At 50.7% G+C, this 23,374-nt stretch overlaps 1 protein-coding gene across 4 annotated transcripts in view; it reads right to left on the bottom strand.

The window, feature by feature from the left end:
* Nucleotides 1–4,980: 4,980 nt before the first annotated feature.
* LRRK1 (leucine rich repeat kinase 1) overlaps nucleotides 4,981–23,374 on the bottom strand; it is a 129,698-nt gene continuing 111,304 nt past the window's right edge. For 3 of the 4 annotated variants that reach the window (XM_060096920.1, XM_060096921.1, XM_060096922.1), the window contains exons 26-34: nucleotides 22,667–22,864; nucleotides 21,404–21,681; nucleotides 19,574–19,768; nucleotides 18,639–18,790; nucleotides 13,814–13,931; nucleotides 12,431–12,547; nucleotides 8,694–9,544; nucleotides 8,206–8,307; nucleotides 4,981–6,326 (exon numbers count right to left, since the gene is read on the bottom strand). In XM_060096920.1, coding sequence (XP_059952903.1) covers nucleotides 6,149–6,326; nucleotides 8,206–8,307; nucleotides 8,694–9,544; nucleotides 12,431–12,547; nucleotides 13,814–13,931; nucleotides 18,639–18,790; nucleotides 19,574–19,768; nucleotides 21,404–21,681; nucleotides 22,667–22,864 — 2,189 coding nt within the window. In that variant the 3' untranslated portion in view covers nucleotides 4,981–6,148. Of the gene's footprint in view, nucleotides 6,327–8,205; nucleotides 8,308–8,693; nucleotides 9,545–12,430; nucleotides 12,548–13,586; nucleotides 13,706–13,813; nucleotides 13,932–18,638; nucleotides 18,791–19,573; nucleotides 19,769–21,403; nucleotides 21,682–22,666; nucleotides 22,865–23,374 lie in introns of those variants that run through there. The other variant, XM_060096923.1, reaches the window with a different exon arrangement.

Here is a 23,374-nt window from a genome sequence, read left to right as displayed (position 1 = left end):
TTTTTTAATAAGTAACACTCATGATTTAAAAAGCCCATCCTAGCCATCTGACTCACCTCTCAAGGCAACCAAGTGTCCCAACTCTTGGTCTCACAACTGAAGGCTGTGATATCACATGGATGTTCCCAGTTTCACAGATTATGGTGCTGTTCCCCCATGTCTTACCTTTCTTTTAGGATGAGCCTTTTTTGCCCATTTAGACCTCTCCTCCCTGTCCCTTTTCTCGAGAAGCTCTCAGTCTGGGGAAGACAGCAAGGCAGAGTGGATAGCACCGTGGAGCCTGGTGCCAAGGGAGTGAGACCCACGTATGAGTTTGCTGGGGGGTGGGCATGGAGGTGGGTGGGACGTCGGCATCCTGTATCAAGCAGGTTGGCCAGGTGAACTTGGGTAACAAACCACAAGGTTCACTTCTTGCTCTTGCTCTGTGTCCATGGCGGGGTGTTGGGGCACTCTGAGTCACCTCTCCAGGACTCAGGCTGATTGAACAACGACCAACTATAGCTGCAGGTCCTGGAGACAGAGTGGGGAGCACCCTGGAGGGTGTCACACGGATAACGCAGTGCTCTCACACCAGGTGATGGGCACTCCTTCCACTCACCCCATGCCCTGTTTGCCAGAACTAGTCACATGGCCTCTCCTGAAGGCTGGGGGTGGAAGATGCAGCCAGATCACAGGCCCAGAAGATTGGGGAGCATTGGTGATTGCCTTGAGGATGACACAGACCATGGATGGCAAAGTGGAAATTTATTTTATTTGTGTGCCTATCATTACTCATATTTCGTTTTTTAAAGTATGTGCTCCCAACAGGACTCCTAAACATTCCTATTGCCTTCTTTTGATTTATTTATTTATTTTTTTTGTGGTACGCGGGCCTCTCACTGTTGTGGCCTCTCCCGTTGCGGAGCACAGGCTCCGGACGCACAGGCTCAGCAGCCATGGCTCACGGGCCCAGCCGCTCCGCGGCATGTGGGATCTTCCCGGACCGGGGCACAAACCCGTGTCCCCTGCATCGGCAGGCGGACTCTCAACCACTGCGCCACCAGGGAAGCCCTCCTATTGCCTTCTTAACATCCATACACCAGCTTTCATCTATTGTGATGTGTGTTACACCTTAACTCAATTCTCAAATAAAGATGTTAGTAAAAGTCTTCTTGATACTTCAGAAAAAAACAGATTTATTTTTAAAGTTGGGCTGTTTCACAGGAACAGAACCGCTTGTGTTTCCCTTAAGCAGTTCGCAGAGAGGACTTTTGTGTCCCCCTGGGTGAGGGTCCTGGGTACCCATCCCAGGTAGGGGAGATGGTAATCATGACTAGGGGGCAGGGAGGGAGTCTTGGCCTTAGGTCAGGGGTGAGGCTGGACTGTCACATACTCATCTCTCTTGGTCCCGAACCAAACCTGATGGAGGGTAAGACCTGTCATGGCCATTTCACGGAGTAGAAACCAGAGCCACAGGGGAGGGGTAGCTTGCCTGGGGTAGAAGGTTTAAACTTGCAGGATGCCACAGCCTTAGTTTTGGCGTTTGGACAACTAGGATGAAGCCCCAGACCCCCCTCTGTAACTGTGGTTGCTCCAGGGACAAGATCTACAGGCCATACCCAGCGCTCACAATGCAGAAGTAAGCTCTTAGGCTCGTCTGGCCACAGAATGTTCCAGTCCCTTGTTGCTCAGGTATCTCTGCCCAAAGTTGAACAGATGCTTGTTAGGACCAGCTCCAGAGCATTACCTGTTAGGTCTCAGGGCTCTGTTTCGGCTAGTGGAAAACGTACCTGGAAGTTTAGGAATTGCATATGGCTCCTAGTAACAGAGAGCTGGAAAATATTTTCTTAAACAAGAAAGTACTTTCCTTGTCTATGAGGTGACAAGGAGCCTGAAGAGAGGCAGCCAGGGCTGGCGTGGAGGGTTGCCTCTCTATCTCTCTCCCAGGTCCTCCCTGCACCCCCAGGGGAGCCCTGCCCTCTTGCTCCAGCAAGGACCAGGGAGGCAGGGGCAGGGTCAAAGAGGCTCCTGATGAGTCAGCCCTTTGATGGACCTTCCCCAAGTCCTACTCAGGCATCTCCACACTGTCCCTGGCTGGGCTCAGTCCCAGGGCCACCCCTCCCTGTAAGGGAGGCTGGGAGCTGATGCACCAACAAAAGCAGGGTCCGTTACTGAGCAGAAGTGGGGGCAGCGAGCAGTTTCTGTGATTCTCCAAGTGCTGTTATAACTAATACACCCCCTCCCCCATTTCCCTTTGACTGCTCCATTCTGCCAAGGGTGGGAAATAGTGTCAGGTACTAAGGGGTGCAGAGAACTTGAGGCCCCAGGCCCTGACATGCTGGAAGATGTGGATCCTTCCAGGGCAGGATTTCCACGTTCACTGGTTTTCCTGAGCCTTGGGGGAGTTTGTGTGTCACCTCACATCCCCTTTGGGGCTCACTGACAGCTTTTTGCAGCATGTACTCCCAGCCTCGAAGGCGCTGTGTAGGGAGGTGGGGTCTGGTGTGCTCCCCCCGCCCCCTTGCCACCAGGCAGGGTCCTTGCAGAGACTCTGCGGGTCTGAGCAATCGGTGGCTCTGGAAGGTGGTGGTGGTGCAGCTGGTAACCAGTCATCAGAAAGGCTGATGCTTCCCAGGTGCAGGGCGGGAAAAGGCTGGGCTGCCCTCTGCTAGGGGAGGAGTCTGACCTGCAACTGGACTGCATGTGCTCTTGGCAAGAGGGGAATGGGGTCAGAGCCCACTGATCTTGGTCAACTGTCCCCAGCCCTTCACGCCTGTCCCTCTGCTTGGACCTCAGCCCAGAACTCTGCCTGCATCCACAAGACAGCCAGGGTGAGTTCTAGTTCAGCCACGGCCCCGGGGTCAGAAGGACATGACAGATTGTTGGCCCTGCCCCTGGGACCTGACCCCCTCGATGGGATCAGGTGCCTCCACGGAGGAGAGGGAACATAGGGGGGCTTCCCATTACCTCTTGACACCAAAGCCAAGGTGTGCCCTTCCTGGGTCCAGCCTGGCTTACCTTCCTAAGAAGGCTATTTTACAATTCAAACAGTGCCGAGGAAGGTATAAAGTAAAAACAAAGGGCCTACTCCTCAGTTCTCCTCCCCAGGGGCAACAAATGTCTACCTGATTCCTGGGCATCCTCAAGGATATTTTCCCTGTGAATGCACATATAGCTGTACAACTTTTTTTTTTAATGCAAGTAGTAACTCTATACACACTGTACTGCAAGTCGCTTTTTATAAAAACAACGCATTTATTTTACCTCGGAGGACAGGTCAGACCAGCACCATTAGCACTGCCCCATTTCTGAAAGGCTGCAGAGTGTGGTACTATTGGAGGTACAGGCATTATACAACTTCCTTCCTGATAGAGGTTTAGGCTGTCACTTGTTTGGGTCCATTGTAAGCAATGTTGCAATGACATCCTTGTTCTATATCTTGGAACATTTTCACAGAAGTTAAGGATCAAATATTTAGTGGGACTGCTAGGGTAGGGTCTTAGGGTATGTGTGTTTGAAATTTAGGTAGATACAGCCCAAATGCCCTTGAAGGAGCGGCCCCATTGTAGAGTGCCTCCCCTTTAGTCCATCCTCCACTCAGCAGCCAAAGTGATTTTTAAAGACAGTTAGATCAGGGACTTCCCTGGTGGCGCAGTGGCTAAGAATGTGCCTGCCAGTGCAGGGGACACGGGTTCAATCCATGGTCGGGGAAAATCCCATATACCGTGGAGCAACTAAGCCCGTGCACCACAACTACTGAGCTTGTGCTCTAGAGCCTGTGAGCCACAACTACTGAAGCCCGCGCACCACAACTACTGAAGACTACATGCCCTAGAGCCTGTGCTCTGTGACAAGAGAAGCCATGGCAATGAGAAGCCCGCAGACCGCAACAAAGAGTAAGTAATCCCCGCTTGCTGCAACTAGAGAAAGCTCGCCCACAGCAACAAAGACGCAGTGGAGCCAAATATATATATATATATATATATATATATATATATATATATATATATATATATATATATATATATATATATATATATAAATAAATTTAAAAATAAAAATAAAAAAATAGATCATCTAATACCCTTTGCTAATACCCCAGTTGCTTCGATGGGTACCCACGCCTCTGATGCTATGCCTTGTCCGCCCTCCCCGCTGTAAATAGCATTTTATTGTTGTCTCCATGACTATCATCTTACTGTTGGGTGAGGCTGAGTGTTATATCTTCTACCTGTTTTCCTCTCACGTTTTCTCTTTTTCATCGATAGGTACAAACTCTTCGTTTAAAAGATAAACCAACTATTTGTCTCTCATTTTTGTTACAAATATATTTTTCCTGACTGACTGTCCATCTTTTGAGTTCGTGGTAATTTTTCCACTTAAGTGTCTAAGTTTTAGGTATTCAAGTTCATGGACCATTTCCGTATGGTTTCTAAGTTCGTGAAGAAGCCCCCTCAGCTGGCTCTGAGAGGCCACGACCTGAGCTCCTGCCTCCGCTCACTGCAGCTTGTGCTAGTCCTGGGGCTGGGCGAGCGTGGAAAGGCAGGCTGGGGCCCAATCGTGGGGCCCTGAGTGTCTCGGAGCAGTCTGGCTGCGGGGGATGTGAACCACAGGTTTGGGGCAGAGGAGGCGTAGGACTCAGTTTGCATTTGAGAAGTTAACTAAGCAGCTGTGGGGTGCGGAGATGAGAAGAAAGGGGAGTGGTGACCTCCAAGAACCTGCTGAGGGGCTAATGGCTGTGACATGGGGAGGCTCAGACCCTTAGCCCCCCTGAGGCCATTAAAAGGAAGTGGGGAGACCACAGCCCATCTCTGCCCACGGAAACTGCTTAGGGGCAGCCTTGCCATGGGCCAAGGAGGGGCTGCTCCTTCCACTGGGGCAGTGAGTGGGCCTGGCTGGGAAGAGTCTGCGCTGTTATTACATGTACTCTACAGACAGAAAGCCATGACTTCACTCTTGAGATGAAAGGAATCACATTTGCCCACATACACCAGCAAAATCTTAAGTTTGATTTTTATCATTTAATTTTAGAAAAAGGTCAACAGCTTGTACTGGAGGATGATCTCACATTCACACTCCTGTTCTGTGTTAAGCAGCCTCAAATGGTTACTCTTGGTAACGATGTGAACATGTGTGCATAGGTGTGTACATGCAAGTGTGTGCGTAATTTATGAAACTTCTTGCCATCATACCCATACATCCCCCTGTTAACAATTTCACTTTTTTACTCTGCTGTATGTGGTGCATAGTAAATACATAATTTGATATAAGCCTCATATGATGTGATTTCACAATCAGAGTCCTAACCATTGAGATATGACTTAATTTGTTAAAGTGATAAACAAGATTATTATGTGCAAACAAACAGGGTTTATGCTCCAGCTGCATCCAAATTTATTTCACAGAGCTGTAAACACAGGCCCTTTCTCAAGTCCTGATGATTGAGTCTCTCTGCTTTCTGTCGACAGGAGAGGAATGTAAAGGCTGAGTCGGTGCTCTCGGCCCTGTGTTGGCTCTTGGTTTTCCAGCCCTGTCACTTAAAGAAACTCATTCATTCCCCAGATTGGGTAGTGCTCCTCGCTGGGGTCCTTCTAAGGCTTTTCACACAGAGACTTTCCCAAGCGGGGACATCTGATCTTAGCCTGCCCGAGCGGGGCCCCGGGCCCCGGGGACTCAGGAGCTTGAGAAATGTGCTGAGAGCCTGGGAGCCACCGGGGGAAGGGACAGGGGTCACAGCCCTCCTCCCTCCCTGCCCCGAACTGCTCCCCAACTGAGAGCCCCTAGTGTAATTCCACCCCAGACCTGGGGGTGAAAGTGGGGAGGCCCATTATGCCAGCAAGGCCCAGCCCCACTTCGTGTGACCCAGCCCAGCCCTGAGAGTGGATGGAAGAGGCAGGGGGACTTTGGTCCAATCAGACTCCACCGTCTGTAAAACCAGCATTGGGGGGATGGGGGTATCCAGGGAACTCAGCCCTAGAATAGGAGAACCCTCAACCCACCCCCACCGACCTGGGCGGGGTGGGAACTTCTCAGTACTTCTTAGCAGCAAGTGGTTCAGAGGAGAACCCAGTCTGCTTCCTGGGTCCTTAGAGGGCTGCAGGCTGCAGGTGGAGAGGTCAGGCTGCTGGCCCATGCTGGCCAGGTCCGAGAAATGTTCATTTCACAGGAATTACCTTCTCTTCCGCATGCAATTCTCCAGCCTGCCCAGCTCCTCATAGGACTGGTAGAAAACATCAAACTCCCGGGTGCCCCAGCCCCTCCAGACAGCCAGGCACCACTCCAGTTTTTCGTTCTCAAAGCCGCACACAACTGTGTCCTTTGCCACTACGGCAGCATCCACAAGCACCCTGCAGAGAGAGGGGGTCTGAGAAAACCCACAGGGGTCCCCACTTGGTCGGGGCTGTGACCCTCACCCTGCACCTTTTCGGAGGACATAGCCTGGTTAAGGGGGCATCTGTGCACCCCAGCCTGGCACCACCGATGTGCTGGGACACACTGCTTCTCTCTCTGTGGTCCAGCCTGTGGGCAGTCTTTCTAAAGTCTAAAAAGGGGCCTAGGGCATCATTTCAGGTTCACCTCAGAGCAGGTATCCTCCCTAATGCACCTCAGACCCCAAAGAGCCCAGAAAAAAATGGTCAGCCCTCTGTGTCCACAGGTTTGGCATCCTCAAATACGGAGGGCTGACTGTACTGTGCCATTTTACATGTAAGGACTTGAGCATCCTCGGATTTTTGTATCTGCAGAGGTCCTGGAAGCAAATCCCCGGCAGATGCTGAGGGAGGACAGAATTATCAATTCTACCTAATAATTCTTGCTCATCAATGGTCCATGACAGATTTTAAGCGTTAACTCAATTTCCTTGCCACCCAGCCCAGGCATGATTCTTCTCCCTTTCTAAGTTTCCACATGCTTAGGAAATACAGGGCAATATATTAGGCGAAAAACCTGTACCAACAAGTCCTAACTATGTACATTTTTTTTGAGCCTGTGGATTGTTTTGCATGATCCGGGCATACACTGCAAGTTTCCTTCTGGGCCTCTGCGGGGCTGTGTGTCCCACCTCCGAGCACACACTGCCTGCATCTCCTCCCTCTGCCCCGTGTGCCCTGCCTGGCACTGAGGCCAGCATGTAAACTGGGATGTGCAGGGGCCTCCACTCCCTCAGGCCTTGCATGTCTCGGACACTTGGTAGCTATTTGCCAAGGGAATAAACGTCTCAGGTGCATCTCAAAAAGCTGGCCTCCCTTTGGCTGGCTGCCTGGCCTGCTTTCTCCCTACAGGAGGGCAAATAGGAAAAACAACACCAGGAGAAAATTCAGGGGAACTAATGGTGGGCACTCTGAGGTCAACAGGCCCAGGCTCTACAGAGCCGGCCCTGCCTGCTTCCCTGGAAGCCTGACCTGTGACCTGGGAACTACTGCCGCCCACAAACTCAGCTGGTGCTCAGCAGCAAACCCAGATCTTGTCTCCAGTATCACTTGCAGGGCAAGGGTCACTGGCCCGGGTGCCACAGACATTTCCTCTGTCATCATCCTTCTCCGGGGAAAACAGGCTGAATGCAATTTCTCCATAAGGCAGATTAACCACGTGGGACTCAGCAAAGTGAGGGGTGTGGACATTGCCAGCTGCCTGACAACTCCAGGAACACTGGCTGGCACCAGCCTCCCATCTCTATAGTCAGGCAGACTGTGTCTGGACAGGCTGTCCTGCCCAGCATGACCCTCACAATGGAGTCTGGCCTGCCTCCTGGTGGGACCCCCAGCAGATGGGTGCAGCTGAGCCTGGGAATGGGCATGGCGAGGGTGGGCATGGCAAAGGTTGGTGTGGTCTGGCTGCGCGGCTCCACCTGGTGCTGTATGGGAGGAGAGGCGCCTCAGGAAGGGCTCTCCTGTTTGGCAGGAGGGACGGGGAATCAACTGGATCCCCATTTCAACTGCAGCTGAGCTTGGGCACTGGAGGCATACCCCAGGCAGGGCAGTTGGTCCACAGGTGCTCTGGGCACCCCCAAAACAGGCAGCCATGACCAGTGGGTGATGGCCGGTTCAGCTGGTATTTGCTGATCCCCTAGGAGCTGCCTGTTCGTCCTCCGTCTATGGCCACAGTGGGGGACACCATGTTTATCGGTGGAGGACAGAAGGGTGGCGGCCATCATGCCGGGAGGTGGCAGTGAGGCCTCGATTCCCTACGCCACACCCTGGGTTCTCTAGGAGCTGCCCTCAGTCTTACCCGTGCGGAGTCAGCTCTCGGGCTTTCAAGACAGCGATGACTCGGCCCCGCTGGGTTCCTGCATCCTTCTCCAAGCCAATGACGATAACATCTCCACCACGCCTAAGAAACCAAAACCCAGAAGGGGAACTGTTTGTCTAGGGCTGTGCTCTCCAGGGGAAACAGAGCTGGTGTGCAGAAAGGCACGGGAACAAACACAGCTTCTGCAAATGGATTGAGTTACCGAGAGGGCCCCGGAGCAGGGCGAGGAGGCCTTTCCCAGTAGGAAACCTGACCGTGGCTCTCCTTTGTGGTGCCCTGAGCTCTCTGGAGGGCTGATGGGCTTTCGTGCAGCCCTTCTTAGATTTGCTAAAGAGATTCCCTCCAGTTCCAGAAGAGAGGGAATAGCTCCTGATGGATCTTGACAGTACCTTAAGGTTCCCCTCACTCTGCCCCCAAAGCAAGAGCAGCGGGCGGTGCAGGATGGCGCTCCCTGTTGGGAAACCTACCTGGGGACCCAGATGACATCTTTCACGGCAAGGATCTTCACAGCCTGCAGGTGCTGGCTGAACGCCTCGCCATCCACGGGGCTCAGGTCATGCTCAGACCTGTCAGAGCCTGTGGTGGGCTCGAGCAGCCTGCTGGTGTCCTCGCAGTCAGTGGAGAAAGGCAAGCTGGAAGAGCTTGTGGGGGAGCAAGGTAGGCTTGAAAGGGATGTGGGCACCTGGTGGGGTGGAGATGAGGAGTAGGAGGACATAGAGCAGTAGTCGGTCAGCGAGTCCTGGTGGGTCAGGATCTGCGTGCCCAGCTCCTCGCTGTACATGATGCTCATGTCTGCAATGGAGTCCTTCTTGGGCTCCTTCGGGCTGGCTGTGGAGCAGTCCAGGGGCTCCGGGCCCATTAGGTGCACGGGAAACACATCCCTGAGGGGGCTGGGGTCCCCGCAGAAGTATCGGGCGCACAGCTTGTAGGTGGCGGAGTGGTACATCACCAAGCAGTTGGCCCTGTCGTCCAGGCACCAGACGACCTCCTCCCCGTGGCACTCAGAGCCACACACGACTGACGTGACCACCGAAGGGGCTGAGTAGGGCTCCAGCCGCCTGCTGATCTCCAGGGCCACGCAGTCGATGACCAGCAGGCCCGGCCCGTTGCTATACCAGACCTCAGATCCACTGTTGACCACCTCCATGGCCTTCACGGGGTAGGGGTTCTGCCTCGCGTCTTCGTCTGGGATGCTGAACTTGGACCTGTTGGCTGTGTGTGAGCACAGGTAGGAGCAGCTGTGGTCTGGGGCGCCGTGCACCATGGGAAACACCGCCACAAGTCCATCAGCCAGGCCTGCCAGCACCAGGTAGGAATTCTGCGGGGAGAAGACAGGGATGCTTGATGCCCTTGCGTCTCGCGCACCCGGGAGAGAAACAGTCGGTGCAAGACTCATCTCTGCACGTACTCTAGGTGGGCATGTGCTTTCTATCAGCACTTCCTGGAGAAGCCAGCTCCTAAAAAGGCAGCGGCTGCCAGCGGGAGCTTCTGGGTATGCTCCCAAAGGAGGTGCAGCTCAGGCCCAGAAAAGCCACACCCATCCCCCCTCCTGTGAGCAGGAGGAAAAAGGTCCATGGCACCCGAGCAAGGGGCACATGTTGCCTGGACCACACGGCTCGTCTTTGGTCAGCCTGGGCTTCTTGCAATGCCAGCAGGAGGGAACTGCCTTCTCCTTCAGGTCACCAGGGCCTCCTTCTGAGGCATGATGTGGTGCCCTCCTTCCCCTGAACTCTGCTCCTTAAGGTGACAACAGTTGTGGACACCCTATGGGTCTGCTCTTGGCCTCCTGCCTGCTGCACCACAAGCCGGGTGCTCCATAAGAGCAGGCCTGGGTCTGCGTGCCCACCACTGCCCCCGGCACTGGCCTGCACAGGGAAGGGCCGAGTCCCAGTCACCTCTGTGACTCCCCCCAGTTTTATGCTCAAGTCACAACACGTGCTGCTGAACTAATTCTTGAAGAAATCACTTCCGAATTCAACCCTCTTGTGGAGGCACTTTTTGGCCACTATGCCACATTCCCTGCTTACCACATCTACTCTGAAATGCCTGTGATTTAGGCATTGATGGGGTCTTGGGGTGTCTCCTGCCCCCACAATGAAGCATGTGCTCTTCTACAACCACCAGAGGTCATCAGGCAGAGGCCAAAGTTGCAGAGACTGTGCTGAATGCTGGGCCCAGCCCAGGTCTCCTTGGAGCATCTGTGCGGAGCTGGGAATGGAGAGCAGCTTAGCAGCCTAGACGCCTGAGTGGGGTTGGGGGGTGGCCAGGAAGAGTTCAGGAGAACAAAGCCAGAGACGGGAGAGAGCAGAGACGTGAGCCTTGTGCCAGGGAAGGTGAGCAGCAGAAAGCCCCCTTGTTGGGAGCTGGGAAGTTGGGCTGTCCAAGGTGATAAGTGAACCAGCCTCTAGCTTACTGAAATCCATCTTCAGGATTCAAGGAAAGAAAACAGCCAAAGCAAATAGGAGCAAGGTCTCTATCAGTCCTGGCTCTGGGCCCCAGCCAGGCGGTGAGTCCCACATCCCAGATGGGTGTGGATGTCCGCATGCAAGAATGCAGGGGTCTGTCATCCGTGGCCACAGGGCAGCATGGCCTCTGAGGGGCAGACTGGCAGGGAGGCTCTGCACAGAGCCAGCTTTATTCCAGCCGGTCGAGCGGGTGGTGGTGCCCTGGCTTGGGGCTCTGGCCAGCCATGGCTTTAAATAACACTTTGTGTTGAGTTCTGTGCTTCAGTGCAACCAGGTCCCGAGCTCCCCAGTTGCCCGGGGGGCCACAGTCAAAAATGACTCTAAGGTTGATTTCAGTTTCTATTTTTTTAAAAATAAATTTATTTATTTATTTATTTTTGGCTGTGTTGGGTGTTCGCTGCTGTGTGCGGGCTTTCTCTAGTTGTGGCAAGCGGGGGCTACTCTTCGTTGTGGTGCGTGGGTTTCTCATTGCAGTGGCTTCTCTTGTTGCGGAGCATGGGCTCTAGGTACGGGGGCTTCAGTAGTTGTGGCACAGAGGCTCAGTAGTTGTGGCACATGGGCTTAGTTGCTCCGCGTGCAGCATGTGGGATCTTCCTGGCCCAGGGATCGAACCCATGTCCCCTGCACTGGCAGGCGGATTCTAAACAACTGAGCCACCAGGGAAGTCCCTGATCTCAGTTTCTTAAGAAATGAAACTGTAGAGGGGTGGAGAGGAGAGTGCATATATTTCACCATTGTCAGGAAGTAGTAATAATGCTCAAATTTACGCAGTGTGCTGGTCCAGAGCTTTGGGTACGTTATGCCCAGAGATCCTCCTCTCAATCTCTTTTACACCCATTTTGCAGATGGGAGAACTGGAATCAGATGATAATAGCCGACATGTTTTAACAAAGCCTCACCAATAATGACCTTTCGAGCAGGGAGCTGCACAAACAGGGGCCTCAGGGCCCACAAAGGGGTTCTGGAGGCCAGAGAAGCCTTGGGGACGCCGCTGAGGAGCTGGGGCGAGGGTAGGGGCAGCTTCTTGCGGGGGTGGTCATGGCGCTTGATCTTCAGAAATGAAGAGGAAGAGGTGTTGAGCGGCAGGGTCAATTCTGGAGGGAAGGGCCTGCTCAGAGTGCGGTGCTGGGTGGGGAGGGGTGTGAGGGGGCAGCGGGGGGTGAGCCCTGGCCGGCCCTGTGGGCTGGGTCTGATCCTGAGGATCAGCAGCACTGCCGGGGCCCAGGGCTGGGGAGGGCACCACTCGCAGATTCATCTGAGAAAGGCAGGGGCTAGAAGTTGAGGTGATGAGTCTCACGGCCACGCTGGACAAAGAGGGACTGAGTTCTGGAACTGAGGCTGAGCACTCCAGAGGAGGCAGACCTGAAGGGGGAGGGGAGCTGGCTGCCCGACAGGGGTGGGGGCCTGCCAGGGCCCGGTGACCAAGTGGCTGTGGGAGGTGCTGGGCCAGGCTCCTGAGGCCCCTGCTCTCAGAAGGGGAAGGGCACACATGCAACTGCTCCTTGACACCACTTGCACCAGAAAAGCATCTCACCTGAACTGGGGCTGTGGCATTTGCATGCAGAATGCAAGCCTTCCACTTAGCCCACTAATGATGGCCCCGATCTCCTGTCTCTCTAAGGCTGACTGTGACCTAGGCTTGGTGATCCAGAAGAGCATGGCTCTCTCCCTCCCCACCAGCCCAATGGAACGGGGAAGAGAGAATCAGAGACCTAGGCACCACCTCCCCCTTACCTCACCTTTTTTATAACAGGCACCGCCAAGAAGCAGGTGACGATGGCTGGGGTGTCCAAAGCCCGTTGGGGCGTGTTCAAGGGACACATGCCCTTGAGGCTGTAGATGTAGATCTTCTGGTCCTGCAGAGGAGACAGTCAACATGAGAGCTGGGGGACTTCCCTGGCGGTCCAGTGGTTAAGACTTCGCCTTCCAATGCAGGGGGCGCGGATTCGATCCCTGGTCAGGGAGCTAAGATCCCACATGCCTCACGGCCAAAAAACCAAAACATAAAACAGAAGCAATATTGTAACAAATTCAATAAAGACTTAAAAAACCAAAGCAAAGCAAACAAAAAACAACCATGAGAGCTGGGCTGCAATAGGCCTGCCGGTTCCTAGGGTGCACTCGGTCTCAGAAGGCCCTTTACGCCTTGGAAAGTAACTTATTGAGGCTTTCTGGTTGGTTGTTTTCATATTTCTGTTCTTTGTAAAAACTTGGAAAACTACAGAATATTCTGAAGAAAAACAAAATCGCCCATACTCCAATACCCAGAGAAAGCCACGTTTGGGATTTGGGGCCCAGACTTTCAGTTTTCCGTGGGTATTGGTGTGTGTGCGCGTCCCCAACAGTGGGACCACACTTCTATGCTGTCTCCACACTTTTCTTCTCCCAGGACTATCAGTGCAGGCAGAGGCCCTGTCCTACCTGGTCTGTGAGGGAATGATGCATGTCTATCGCTCAGGTGTACCAGAATTTGGCTCATCTGTTGTCAGACGTTTATTCTGTTCAAGTCTTTACTACTATGAATTATACTGGAATGAGCATTCTTATACACCTATCTAGTCTGAGTGTGTGTGCGTGTGTGTGTCTTGGTTTTTTCCTTAGAACAAACTCTTAAAGCTAAAATTGCAGAGGCTTACGTGGTACGAATATTTCTGAGATTTCTGATTCATATTTGAACCATACTTCCCATCTGGAAAGGCTACACCAGTTCATACACCCCCACCCAGTAGCTTCAGAGTATTTGTTTTGGGGCACTCCTCTCTGGAGTTCTCAGAAGACAGTTCCTTGCACCTTCTGCTGACCTTTTTACATGAAGGCGCGAGGCCTCAGAGCTGAGTGGATTTGCTGTGTAGACAGGCAATGTTATAAGAAACCCAGTCACTTTGCCAACCTGCTGGGGTTCTCCTCTTGCCGGGATTCTGCACTTGACACTTAGCTGAATCCCAGAGATGCTGCTTGTTCACAGGGCTGCTGGCATTGCTCTGGGGTCTCACAGTTGTGGGCTGGGGTTAAATCTGAAATTCAAATGTACCTGGGTGTCCTGCATATTTAGTTGCTAAATGGGACCCCCCCAGGGGCTGGTGTTGCCCACCTCGATGAGAGCCCTGCAGAGGGGTGGTTACCTCGGTGGCCGTCCACAGAGAGTTCTGGACCTTGAGCTGGCAGCTCAGCTTCATGCCCGCACAGCTCACGCGCTGCACTTCCAGGAGGCCCTTCTCCGCGTTCACCACCGTGTAGTTCCTACAATCGGCAACAACTGTGCAGTCAGCTCAGGCCTCCCTCTCCCTGGCCTGGCCTGTAGCAGCCTTGGAGGAGGACATCAGCTGTGGACCTTGTCCACCCCTTCCAGCCCAGGGTCCAATTTCACATGTTTTAAGAGACTCAAGGACTGTTTATGGCTGGGGAAGAGCCTGGTTCTGCCTGCCTGGTAATGCTTGAACATTTGGGCAGAGAAAGGCCATTCCCAAGCAGAAGCAAGACCCTCCTCTTTCTGTGACCTTTGAGGGCTCAAAAAGTTGCCCACAGCATGAAGGGACACCAGGGGGTTGTACCTGCACTAAGGCTGCTCCCTGCCCTCCCACTGGCCATGTCTCCCCCCCGGCTCCCCCGCCACACACACACAGCAGAGTACCTCAGGTCAACCAGAGACAGATGGGGGAACTGCAGAGTAGACTGGGGGGTCTCAAAACTGGCCCCCAACATAAGTGCTCTGAGAACTAACAAGCTGCTGTTTATGAGAGTGACCCTTCACTCACCCGCCCCACCATGTTCCCCAGCATCGCCATCTCCCCACCGTCCTTGATAGGCATCCAGCATGCTCACTGCCTGGAGGGAAGACTGCAGCTGGGGCAGGGTTCGGTTATTCACCCAGGCCACAGAGATCTTTTCCCCAGTCCAAGGGAATGAGTCAAGTGAGTGGACAGCAGTTCTCAATGTAACACTTTTCTGCCATCAGATTTTGGAAACCCTTGACATTGTTGACTGATAACGTGTATTCGCAGATGATAAGAGATGAGTGAAAAATCAGCAAATGAAAACTTTCTTCAAAGGTATATTCCCCCCTTTTTCTCCAGTCTATTTTCTATGCATTGAAAAAATAAAACTAGGATATTATAAATAACTTTACATTTAACTTGGAAAAAATTAAAAATATAGAGAGACTTAAAGGATAACACCCCTATTCCATCCAACAAGAATTTTGTTATGTGTATCCTGTTTTCTGCACGTCCCCCCTTTCTTCTCACCCACTTCCCTTCCTTAATTCAGGATGGTCTCGGTCTCATTTCCCCCTCCACTCTCACTTCCCAGGCTCACTGCCCTTTGTGCTTCTGGCCATAATTTCTTCCCCTCACCCTCCAGTGAGCGTGCCCCTTCTTCAGGCTGGGGGTGAGCGTTTAAAACCCTCCCAAGTCACAGAGAGAGGCTTCCCCTTTCCACTGGAGATAAGCTTTTACAGCTCTGAGCAGTATTGTCTCCAATATCCTGGGTGAGTCTGTAAGACTGAGAAGGTGAAGAAAGTATTGCTGGGCGGTGGGGTGGAGCAGGGCCCATGCCAGAAGCAGCACTGAGCACCCTAACATCCCTGCAACCTTGGGAAAGGTTCCTAGACCGGCAATTACTGGGTCAAAGGGTATAAGTATCTCGAAGCCATTTAAGGCATACCGACAAAATGGTTTTCAGACAGATGTGCAAATTTAGATGCTCACCAGTAAGGTATGACCCACCCTCAGTAGCATCCATTATTATCTTTGAAAAAAAAGTTTGCCAACATGATGAGCAAGAAAAAAAAGTTATCTTGCAGACTGAATTTATATTTCTTTGATTACCAGAAAGTTCAATTGTTAAAAAATATGTTCATTGTCCTCTGTTTACCTTTTTCAAAGGATACTTATGTTCCTTGCCTATTTACTATTGGATTTTAGTATTTTTTTCCACTGATTTGTAAAAATCCCTGAAATAAAAAGATTAATAATTTAAAATTTTCTCTATTTGTTTAAAAGATTTTAGAGAGTCTGTTGAGGAAATAAATATTGATGGGAAAATTGGGTTTATTTTTATATACACTGGTGAGCATTTCAATTTATTTTATGTGTACATTTATACTCTTTAATAGTAAGAGGGCTTTATTTTCATGATAGGCAATATGCCTATATTTCCTGGTCTTCTGAGATTGTGACATTCCACCAAAAGCATTGTGATATCGGGATGCTGTGCCCATAAAGGAGTTTGAAAACCATGTGCTGTCATTCAAATCAGAGGGCCCAGGCCCCACCTATCAATCCCTGCCTCCTTTCTTCTTTTTCACAGTGTGCATATCATGGTGCATGTGCCCATCACCCAGCTTCAGTAATTATCACCGTATGGTCATGTCAGTTCATCTCTGCCCCCATCCATTTTTTTTCTCTCCCCAGATTCTTATGAAGCAAATCCCCCAAATCATCTTTTATGCATTTATCTCTAAAAGATGATTAGAAAAAAAGATGATTAGAAACCTAACCACAGTGCATGACCTAAGAAAAGAGAAAATAATTCCTTAATATGAATATCCAGTATTCAAACTTCCCCAGCTCTCTCATTATTGTTTTCAGTTTGCTTGAATCAGCAGTGAAAGAAAGCCCACATTTCCACTGAGTTTTATGTCTCAGTCTTTTGATACGTTTTCCTTCCCTCTTTCTCTTTTTCCCCTAGCAGGTCATGTGCTGAAGACACTGGGAGGTGTCCTGTGGAGTTCCTGCATCCCAGGGTTTCATCTATCTCATTCCCCTGTCCCCGATCTTGAGTCTTGATTAGATTCCATCTGGATTTTTAGGCAAGAATACTTCCTCATTGGGGTTGTGTATTTCTACTGAGAGGCACAAAATGTCTGGTTCTCGCTCCTTTTGTGATCATTAATGATAACTGCCTACATCCATTATTTCAATAGAGATTACAGAATGCTGACATTCTAATTCTAGCATTTCTTCTTCATTTATTAGCTTCATTTACTCTAAAAAGAAAAACTTCCTCCTATCATCTCTTTTGCTAGCTACCATGGGGCACAGTTAACATAGGAAAGGCAGAATAAAACCTTGATTCTTTCTGTATAGACTAGTTTTCAAAATAATAGGTTTCTTCCCTAGGAGCTAGGAGCCCCCAGGGATGATCAATGAGGAGTTTTATAAGTTAAATTTTTTTAAATTATTATTTTTTATTAAGTAGCTTTGGAAACTAATGACTTTAAACAATTTGATGTGTCTCAATTCATTGCAGATAGTTATTCTTACTGATCCTTGGCTGCCCTATCTTTGGCCAGTGGGAACCTATTCAGATTGGCTCCTGAGTCCCTTTGATCCACCCTCACAAGTCTCTGATGGCATCCTTGTTTCCAGTGTGTCAGATATTTCAGGTCCACTTCCTGCCCAAAATCTGGAGTCAGCCACTTCTCCAATAAGCCTTGGTTCCCCTTGGCACTTCGAGACCACCATCTGCATCCTAGGGGTGCTCACTAGTATTTGGTTGGTCATTGTTTCTAGGCCTTTTCTTTTTTCTTTTTATTTTGCGGTACGCGGGCCTCTCACTGTTGTGGCCTCTCCCGTTGTGGAGCACAGGCTCCGGACACACAGTCTCAGCGGCCATGGCTCACGGGCCCAGCCACTCTGCAGCCTGTGGGATCTTCCCAGACCGGGGCACGAACCCGTGTTCCCTGCATTGGCAGGCGGACTCTCAACCACTGCGCCACCAGGGAAGCCCTAGGCCTTTTCAATGGGCAGAGCTAGGAAATATGAGTTCATTTTTCTTAAAGGTAAAATACTCAAAAATCCATCTAATTTAAATTCAGAACTACAGGATTTTCATTTAACCTATCTTTTATATTTTGCATGCTGAGTATCACAATTTGCAATGCATGGCACCAACATAATTACTCATTAACTTTACCCTACAATTATAAGCAATGCCTTAAAATAGCAACACTACCACCAACATTATAATTACTGACTGTGTGTATATGTATATACGTATATACACACCTACATATATATATATTTTTTTACATATATATGGACATATATGTATACACTTTTTACATATATATTTTTTATTTTTATTTTTAGGACATTTTTGTTTTTCTTAGAGCATGTCTTATGTCAGAACACTCAGTCCCAGTGACATAAAACCTGATGAAAACCTTACCAATAGTGACCTAGGGAAATGGCAAAGTCCCTTCCATTTATCTCATTGCATCTTAAGCTTTGCTTTATCTAAGCCTTATCAGATTTGAGCACCTGCAAATGTTGCACTAGGCTTCCTAGAAGACTATTTGTGCCATGAAATGCTCTCTTGCTTCTGAAGATGTCACTCTAGGTAGGTGGGAGAGGCCACACCTCTGGCCAGGACTGAAGGGTCTCACACAGGATGGTGCTTTTCTGCAAAGTCTCTGATGCTATCTTTCCAAGTCCCTGGCCTCTCTGTCATTCTCCTAGAACATGCAAAGTCCCTCCCCAATGTCCCTGTCCTTCCTGCCACATCACTAAGAAAAAGAGATGCACCTGGAAGGTGGGGGGGGCATGAATTCTTATTGAAGGGCATCCCTCTTGCTTGGTCCTGGGACCCCTTCCCTTCTCTCTACTCAGCAACTCCGCTCCAGTACCTTCCTCTCTTCCTGACCCCCAGCATCATTTACGTCCTCTACCATCAAGCTGCAAATAACTCCCATCTTAAAACAAAACCCTCCTTTGACCCCCGCCCCCCATGTCCCTGGCAGACATCACATTTTCTCTGCTTCTCTTATCCACAAACCCACATGTGCATGTCTCTGGACTGTTTTCTCTCTCAAGCAGACTCCATCAGGCTTTCAACCCACTGTCCACTAAACATCTCTCACCATGGTCATCCATGACTGCTCCCCAAGTCCATGGTCACCCCCCCGCATTCTGATACCAGCAGGGCACGGTAGGCCTCAGACGTTACCTGGACTCCTCTTTCCCATCCCAGAACACCACCATGTACTCCTGGCCCTGGGACGAGAAGAAGGCCGTCTGCTTCCCGCAGGGCAGCTGGTACATGAAGGTTGCAAAGGTTGGGTCCTTCATCTGGCTCACCACTGCCAGGGCCAGTGGTCGCTGAGGGAGAGAGGCCAGCAGGGTCATGAACAAGGGTCACTTACAACCAGATGGATGCCCATTCTTTCCTTGAAACTAAGGGTCTTGAACCAGGAAGGAAGAAGTGGAATCTGCTTATTCAGCACCCAATCAAAACAAGAGGCCGAAACAACTTCAGATACCAGAAACAAACCCTTCCAGGGCCTGGGTCACCGTTATCCATGGCACCTCAAAGTCATGTGGTCAGGTTAGCCTATACTCTGATATTCCAACCCCCATGCCCAGGGACACAAAATCTGGAAAATATTTTTTCTCAGACCTCATTTACTCTCCATACATTAAACTAGCATCATCTAATTTGATAAATGAGTTTTAACCTTGAAACCATTGGTCTCTTCCAAAAACAACTAGCTTCAAAATGATAATATGGCTCCTGCTTCTCATGAGCAAACTTCCTTCCCATACTTTAAAAAGAGATACGTACATTCTCTCTGCTCTTGCATGGGGGCTGTATCGCTATAAAGGTTGGTTTGCTTTATTCGCATGATGATGTAACACAAAAGTTGGGGAGGAAAAGAAACTTCATTTTTCCTGAGAGCGACACCCACCCAAAGAAAATGAACTGGATGTATTAGAAGCAATACATATCTCTTTGTAGAAGAGATGAGCAGAAAAGGGTTGCCCCATTTGTTCTAGACCCTCAGTGAGGGTGGGGAGGCAGCCATACATGTGCACTCTGGAGACCCATAGCCTCCACCAGCTGGCAGGAGCTGCCAGGCCCCCAGGCTCTGTGCCCCCAGGTACCTTCTCGGGCTTTGTGTCCCAGCACTCCATCATAAGCGCCTGGAGTCGATGGAACTGCACTTCCTCCAGCTGCCCCAGAACCGGGCGGATGCCCTTGGACAGCTTCTTGGCAATCTGAAGCTGGTGCTGGCCCAGCGCAGGCCGCTGTCCTGACAGCAACTCGTAGAGCACCATCCCATAGGAAAACATGTCTACCTAGGCAGAGAGGCAAGCCAAGTCAGACCCCCTGCCTGGGCCCAGCAGATCTTGCAAGCTGGCCCTGAGAGAGAGAGGGAGTGAGGAGACACGTTAGATAAGGAAAACGTGGGCCCTGTCCAAAGGAAGACAATCATCAATTTCACCAATCCATCCACCTCTCTCTACCTGTCCAAGCATCCCACCAACCATCTGACCAACCATCATTCTGTCCCTTTATCCATCTATCTTCCAGTTCTTCCTTTTTTTCCTTCCTTCCTCCCTCCCTTCTTTCTATCCATCCAGCCAGCCACCCACCCACCTGATCACCTGTCCTTCTGCACATTTATCTATCCATCTTCCTATGTACCCATATATGCATCCATCTGACTGTCCTTCTGTCCATTTACCCATCCATCCTCCTATACTTCCTTCCTTCCATCCACTCATCCATCCATTCATCCATCCATCCATCCGTCCATCCATCCATCCATCCATCCATCCATCCACTAAACACATAATGAGAACTTGCTGTCAGGCACTGGTTAAGGGCTCGAAGGATGCCACGGTCCTTTCCCTTAAGTATAAAAACAAGGCAGGAAAATGCAAACTCTTGGTTTAACATGCTTGGTAGTAGGGGTACATGCAAATCATAAAGAGGGGAAAGTCTCCCAGATCACAACACTTTGATTCCTCTAAATGTCATGAAAATGTGCCTAAAGGAGAGAGTTACACAGGTCTCCATGAGGGTCAAGAAATAACTTTTTAGCAGGAGAATGGCTAAGATAGACCTGAGAGTTTTCAATGTGAAGGTTCTGTTACAAATTTAGTTATGAGGTGCCTTGTCACCTGTTACTAAGAAGCTTATTTTTGTCACTCTGGTTTGCCTTTTCTATCTTGGTTAATAGCTACAGATGCCGATTTAATCCACATATGCTTGGGTCATTCTTGAAGCAATTAGTCAATGACCCATCTGCAAATCACCAAATATAATGAGAAATTACAGACCAGGGGAGTTTCACTGCTGGCTGATTAATTAACCAGGGCTGGCACTAGATGCAAGGTGAGCACTGTAAGATGGTTTTAAGTTGTCTGTGTGCCTGCATCTACCAAACAGCCCTCAGGGAAGAAGGCAAGCATTTAGCCTGCGTCTCAGCCAAGGTTGGCCATGCGGCCGCCTGGGAGGCCATGCTTATTTAACCTGCCAGAATTCACTCTCTTCTCTTGGCTTTGGTGATGCTGCCTTTCGATTTGACCAGGAGCCTTTACCATCCTTATCTGTCTGTTCCTCACAAGCCACTGTGAGGCTGGTCCTCTGTCTCCATTTTGCACATTTAAATGGCAGAGTTGGGACACAAATCCGGACCCATCTCTGTCTTGGACTTTTTGTCCACTGTCACAGCCTTCACTATGTTCCTGAACTGACGTTTGAGTATTCTGAGGCTAGGTCACTGTTCTGAAGCTAAGGAGAAGTCACCCGTGACATTACTAGGTAGATACAGGCCTCTGTGCCCTTCTGGTTCAAGCCAGTGCCTGTGGTTGAGCACTGGAGAGGGAGAGATGTGTGCTTGGGGGCATGTGGAGCCCAGAAGCTGCAGGTGCCTCCAGGACTATGCAGTCCTGGGCCAGGGGACAGCAGTGGGCCAGGGCCCATACCTTCTCGTCGTACACGATGCGAGGTCTGATCTCTGGGGCCTGGTAGCCAGGAGTGCCCTCCACGCCGAGGGCGCCCTCGTGAAATGACTGCCGGGATATGCCGTAGTCTGACAGCTTGATGTTGATGTGCTCCTTGACGTCCAGAGACCAGACCAGGATGTTGTCTGATTTCAGGTCACAGAAGATGATGTTTTTCTTGTGCAGGTAGGCCAGGCCGGAGGCTATCTGGTAGGCTATTTTTTGGGTGAGCATGTGTCCCAGGGGCATAAAGGAAGAATCTTTGCAAAGAAAAAATTATCAAACTATCATCATAACAACTCTTTTCTTTTCTTACCTCTGTCTCCCCAAATACTTTATATTCTACTGACGCGTTCTCATTGCTCTCCAGGCTGGATGCCAGAAGAGACAGAGAACAACCTTCTTAAGATTATTTAGGTTAGAAATGCTTGTTGTTACTGCTTCATGGCATCTCACGAATTGCATGAATTGCATCTCTGCAATTGTTGGTGTTTTTACTAAAAAGAGCAAGGATTCAAAATTCCTAGAGTTCACCTCAGGCCAAGACTGCTATAATGTCAAGGGGTGCGTTGCAGGTATAAGAACCCCATTAAAAAAAATCTCTTCCACTGGGGGAGGAATAATTGATTTTAACTGCATTTCTTCTTGCTGAGTTAAAAGGCATCTACCTCTTTCCCTCTGTCAGCTGTTTGGAATTTAGTTACCCATTTCTCAGGGTAAATATTTAAAACTTTTGTTAAAAAGTAATATAGGATAAAACTGACCCCAGGATCTCAGATTTGCTGTCCAATGGTGGACAGATGTGGTGAGCTATGGGCAAAGGAGAGATTTATGTGGCTACTGGGCTCACCAGGCTGCTGCTGATCGGGCCTCCCTGGGCTGCCTCTTTTGATGCTCTCACTGCCCTCCAAGTGGGGCTATTATCATCCTCCTTTTATGGATGAGTAAATTAAGCAACTTCCTGGATTATGGCAGACAGCCTGGACTTGGAACACGGCTCTGTCTGACTCCAAACTGTGAGCTCCTGCAGCCTAGCCTACACCACTGCCCAGCACTTAGGCTTGGAGAAGCTCTTTTATCACCCACTGGGAGTGGCACATGAGTCACAGGTGGGTGTACTCGGCCACAGATGGCTCCCCAGGACCTGAGCTCCCCACCACTGACTCTCTGGCCTCCCAGGGGCTGGACTGGGCCAGGGCGGGCCCCAGACAGCACTCTGTGGAAGGTTCTGGGCATGGTGGGTACCTTTGGCATTCTCGGACAGCACGGTGTTGAGGCTGCCAAGCGGGGCGAGCTCCAGGGCGAAGCAGAGCGGGTGGACACTGATGCCGATGAGGGACACGATGCAGGGGTGCTGCAGGGCGTGCAGCATGCTGGCCTCCTGCCGGAACTCCGAGAAGTTCCTCATGGCGTCTGTGGACCGAAGGTGCCTCAGCATGGTGTCTGCAGGGAGAGCACGGCTGTCACCGCTGCCTGGGGAGCCTGTGTAGGGCGACTCTGCGTGGGGGCCCCGTCACACTCAGAGCCGCCTCACTGGGATTTGAGGGGCTGGGCAGGGCCAGGATTTATATTTTAAGTCATTCAACATAACTGGGGTTGCAATATCGTCACCCAAATTTGGCACCAAATGTAGGCAGTCCTGAGGCATCCGGGCTGGTATCAAGCCCCCTCCTCAGGTCTACACTTGTCCTGTCACACTCGGCATTCCTATCCCCTTGGTGCACACGCCCCCACCCTTGTCACCCACTCTCTTAGCCCTTACCCCACCCCGCTGCTGGCTGCCTGAGGGTCTCAGTTGGATCTTATTCCAATCCTGCATCCCTGAGTGTCACCCAGAGCTCAGGCAACATGTCTGGCATGTAACCAAGTTCCACTGCTCATCTGCAGGGATGCTGGGGGCTTGGTCACTGCTGCTCACCTTACTCCCTGCCAAGAGCCAGGACCATGAAGGGC

The sequence above is a fragment of the Mesoplodon densirostris genome, chromosome 4 (genome assembly GCF_025265405.1).
Source record: "Mesoplodon densirostris isolate mMesDen1 chromosome 4, mMesDen1 primary haplotype, whole genome shotgun sequence".
Lineage (NCBI taxonomy): Eukaryota > Metazoa > Chordata > Mammalia > Artiodactyla > Ziphiidae > Mesoplodon > Mesoplodon densirostris.
The sequence above is the reverse complement of the archived record's forward strand: the minus strand, read 5'-3'. Positions and strand labels throughout refer to the sequence as shown.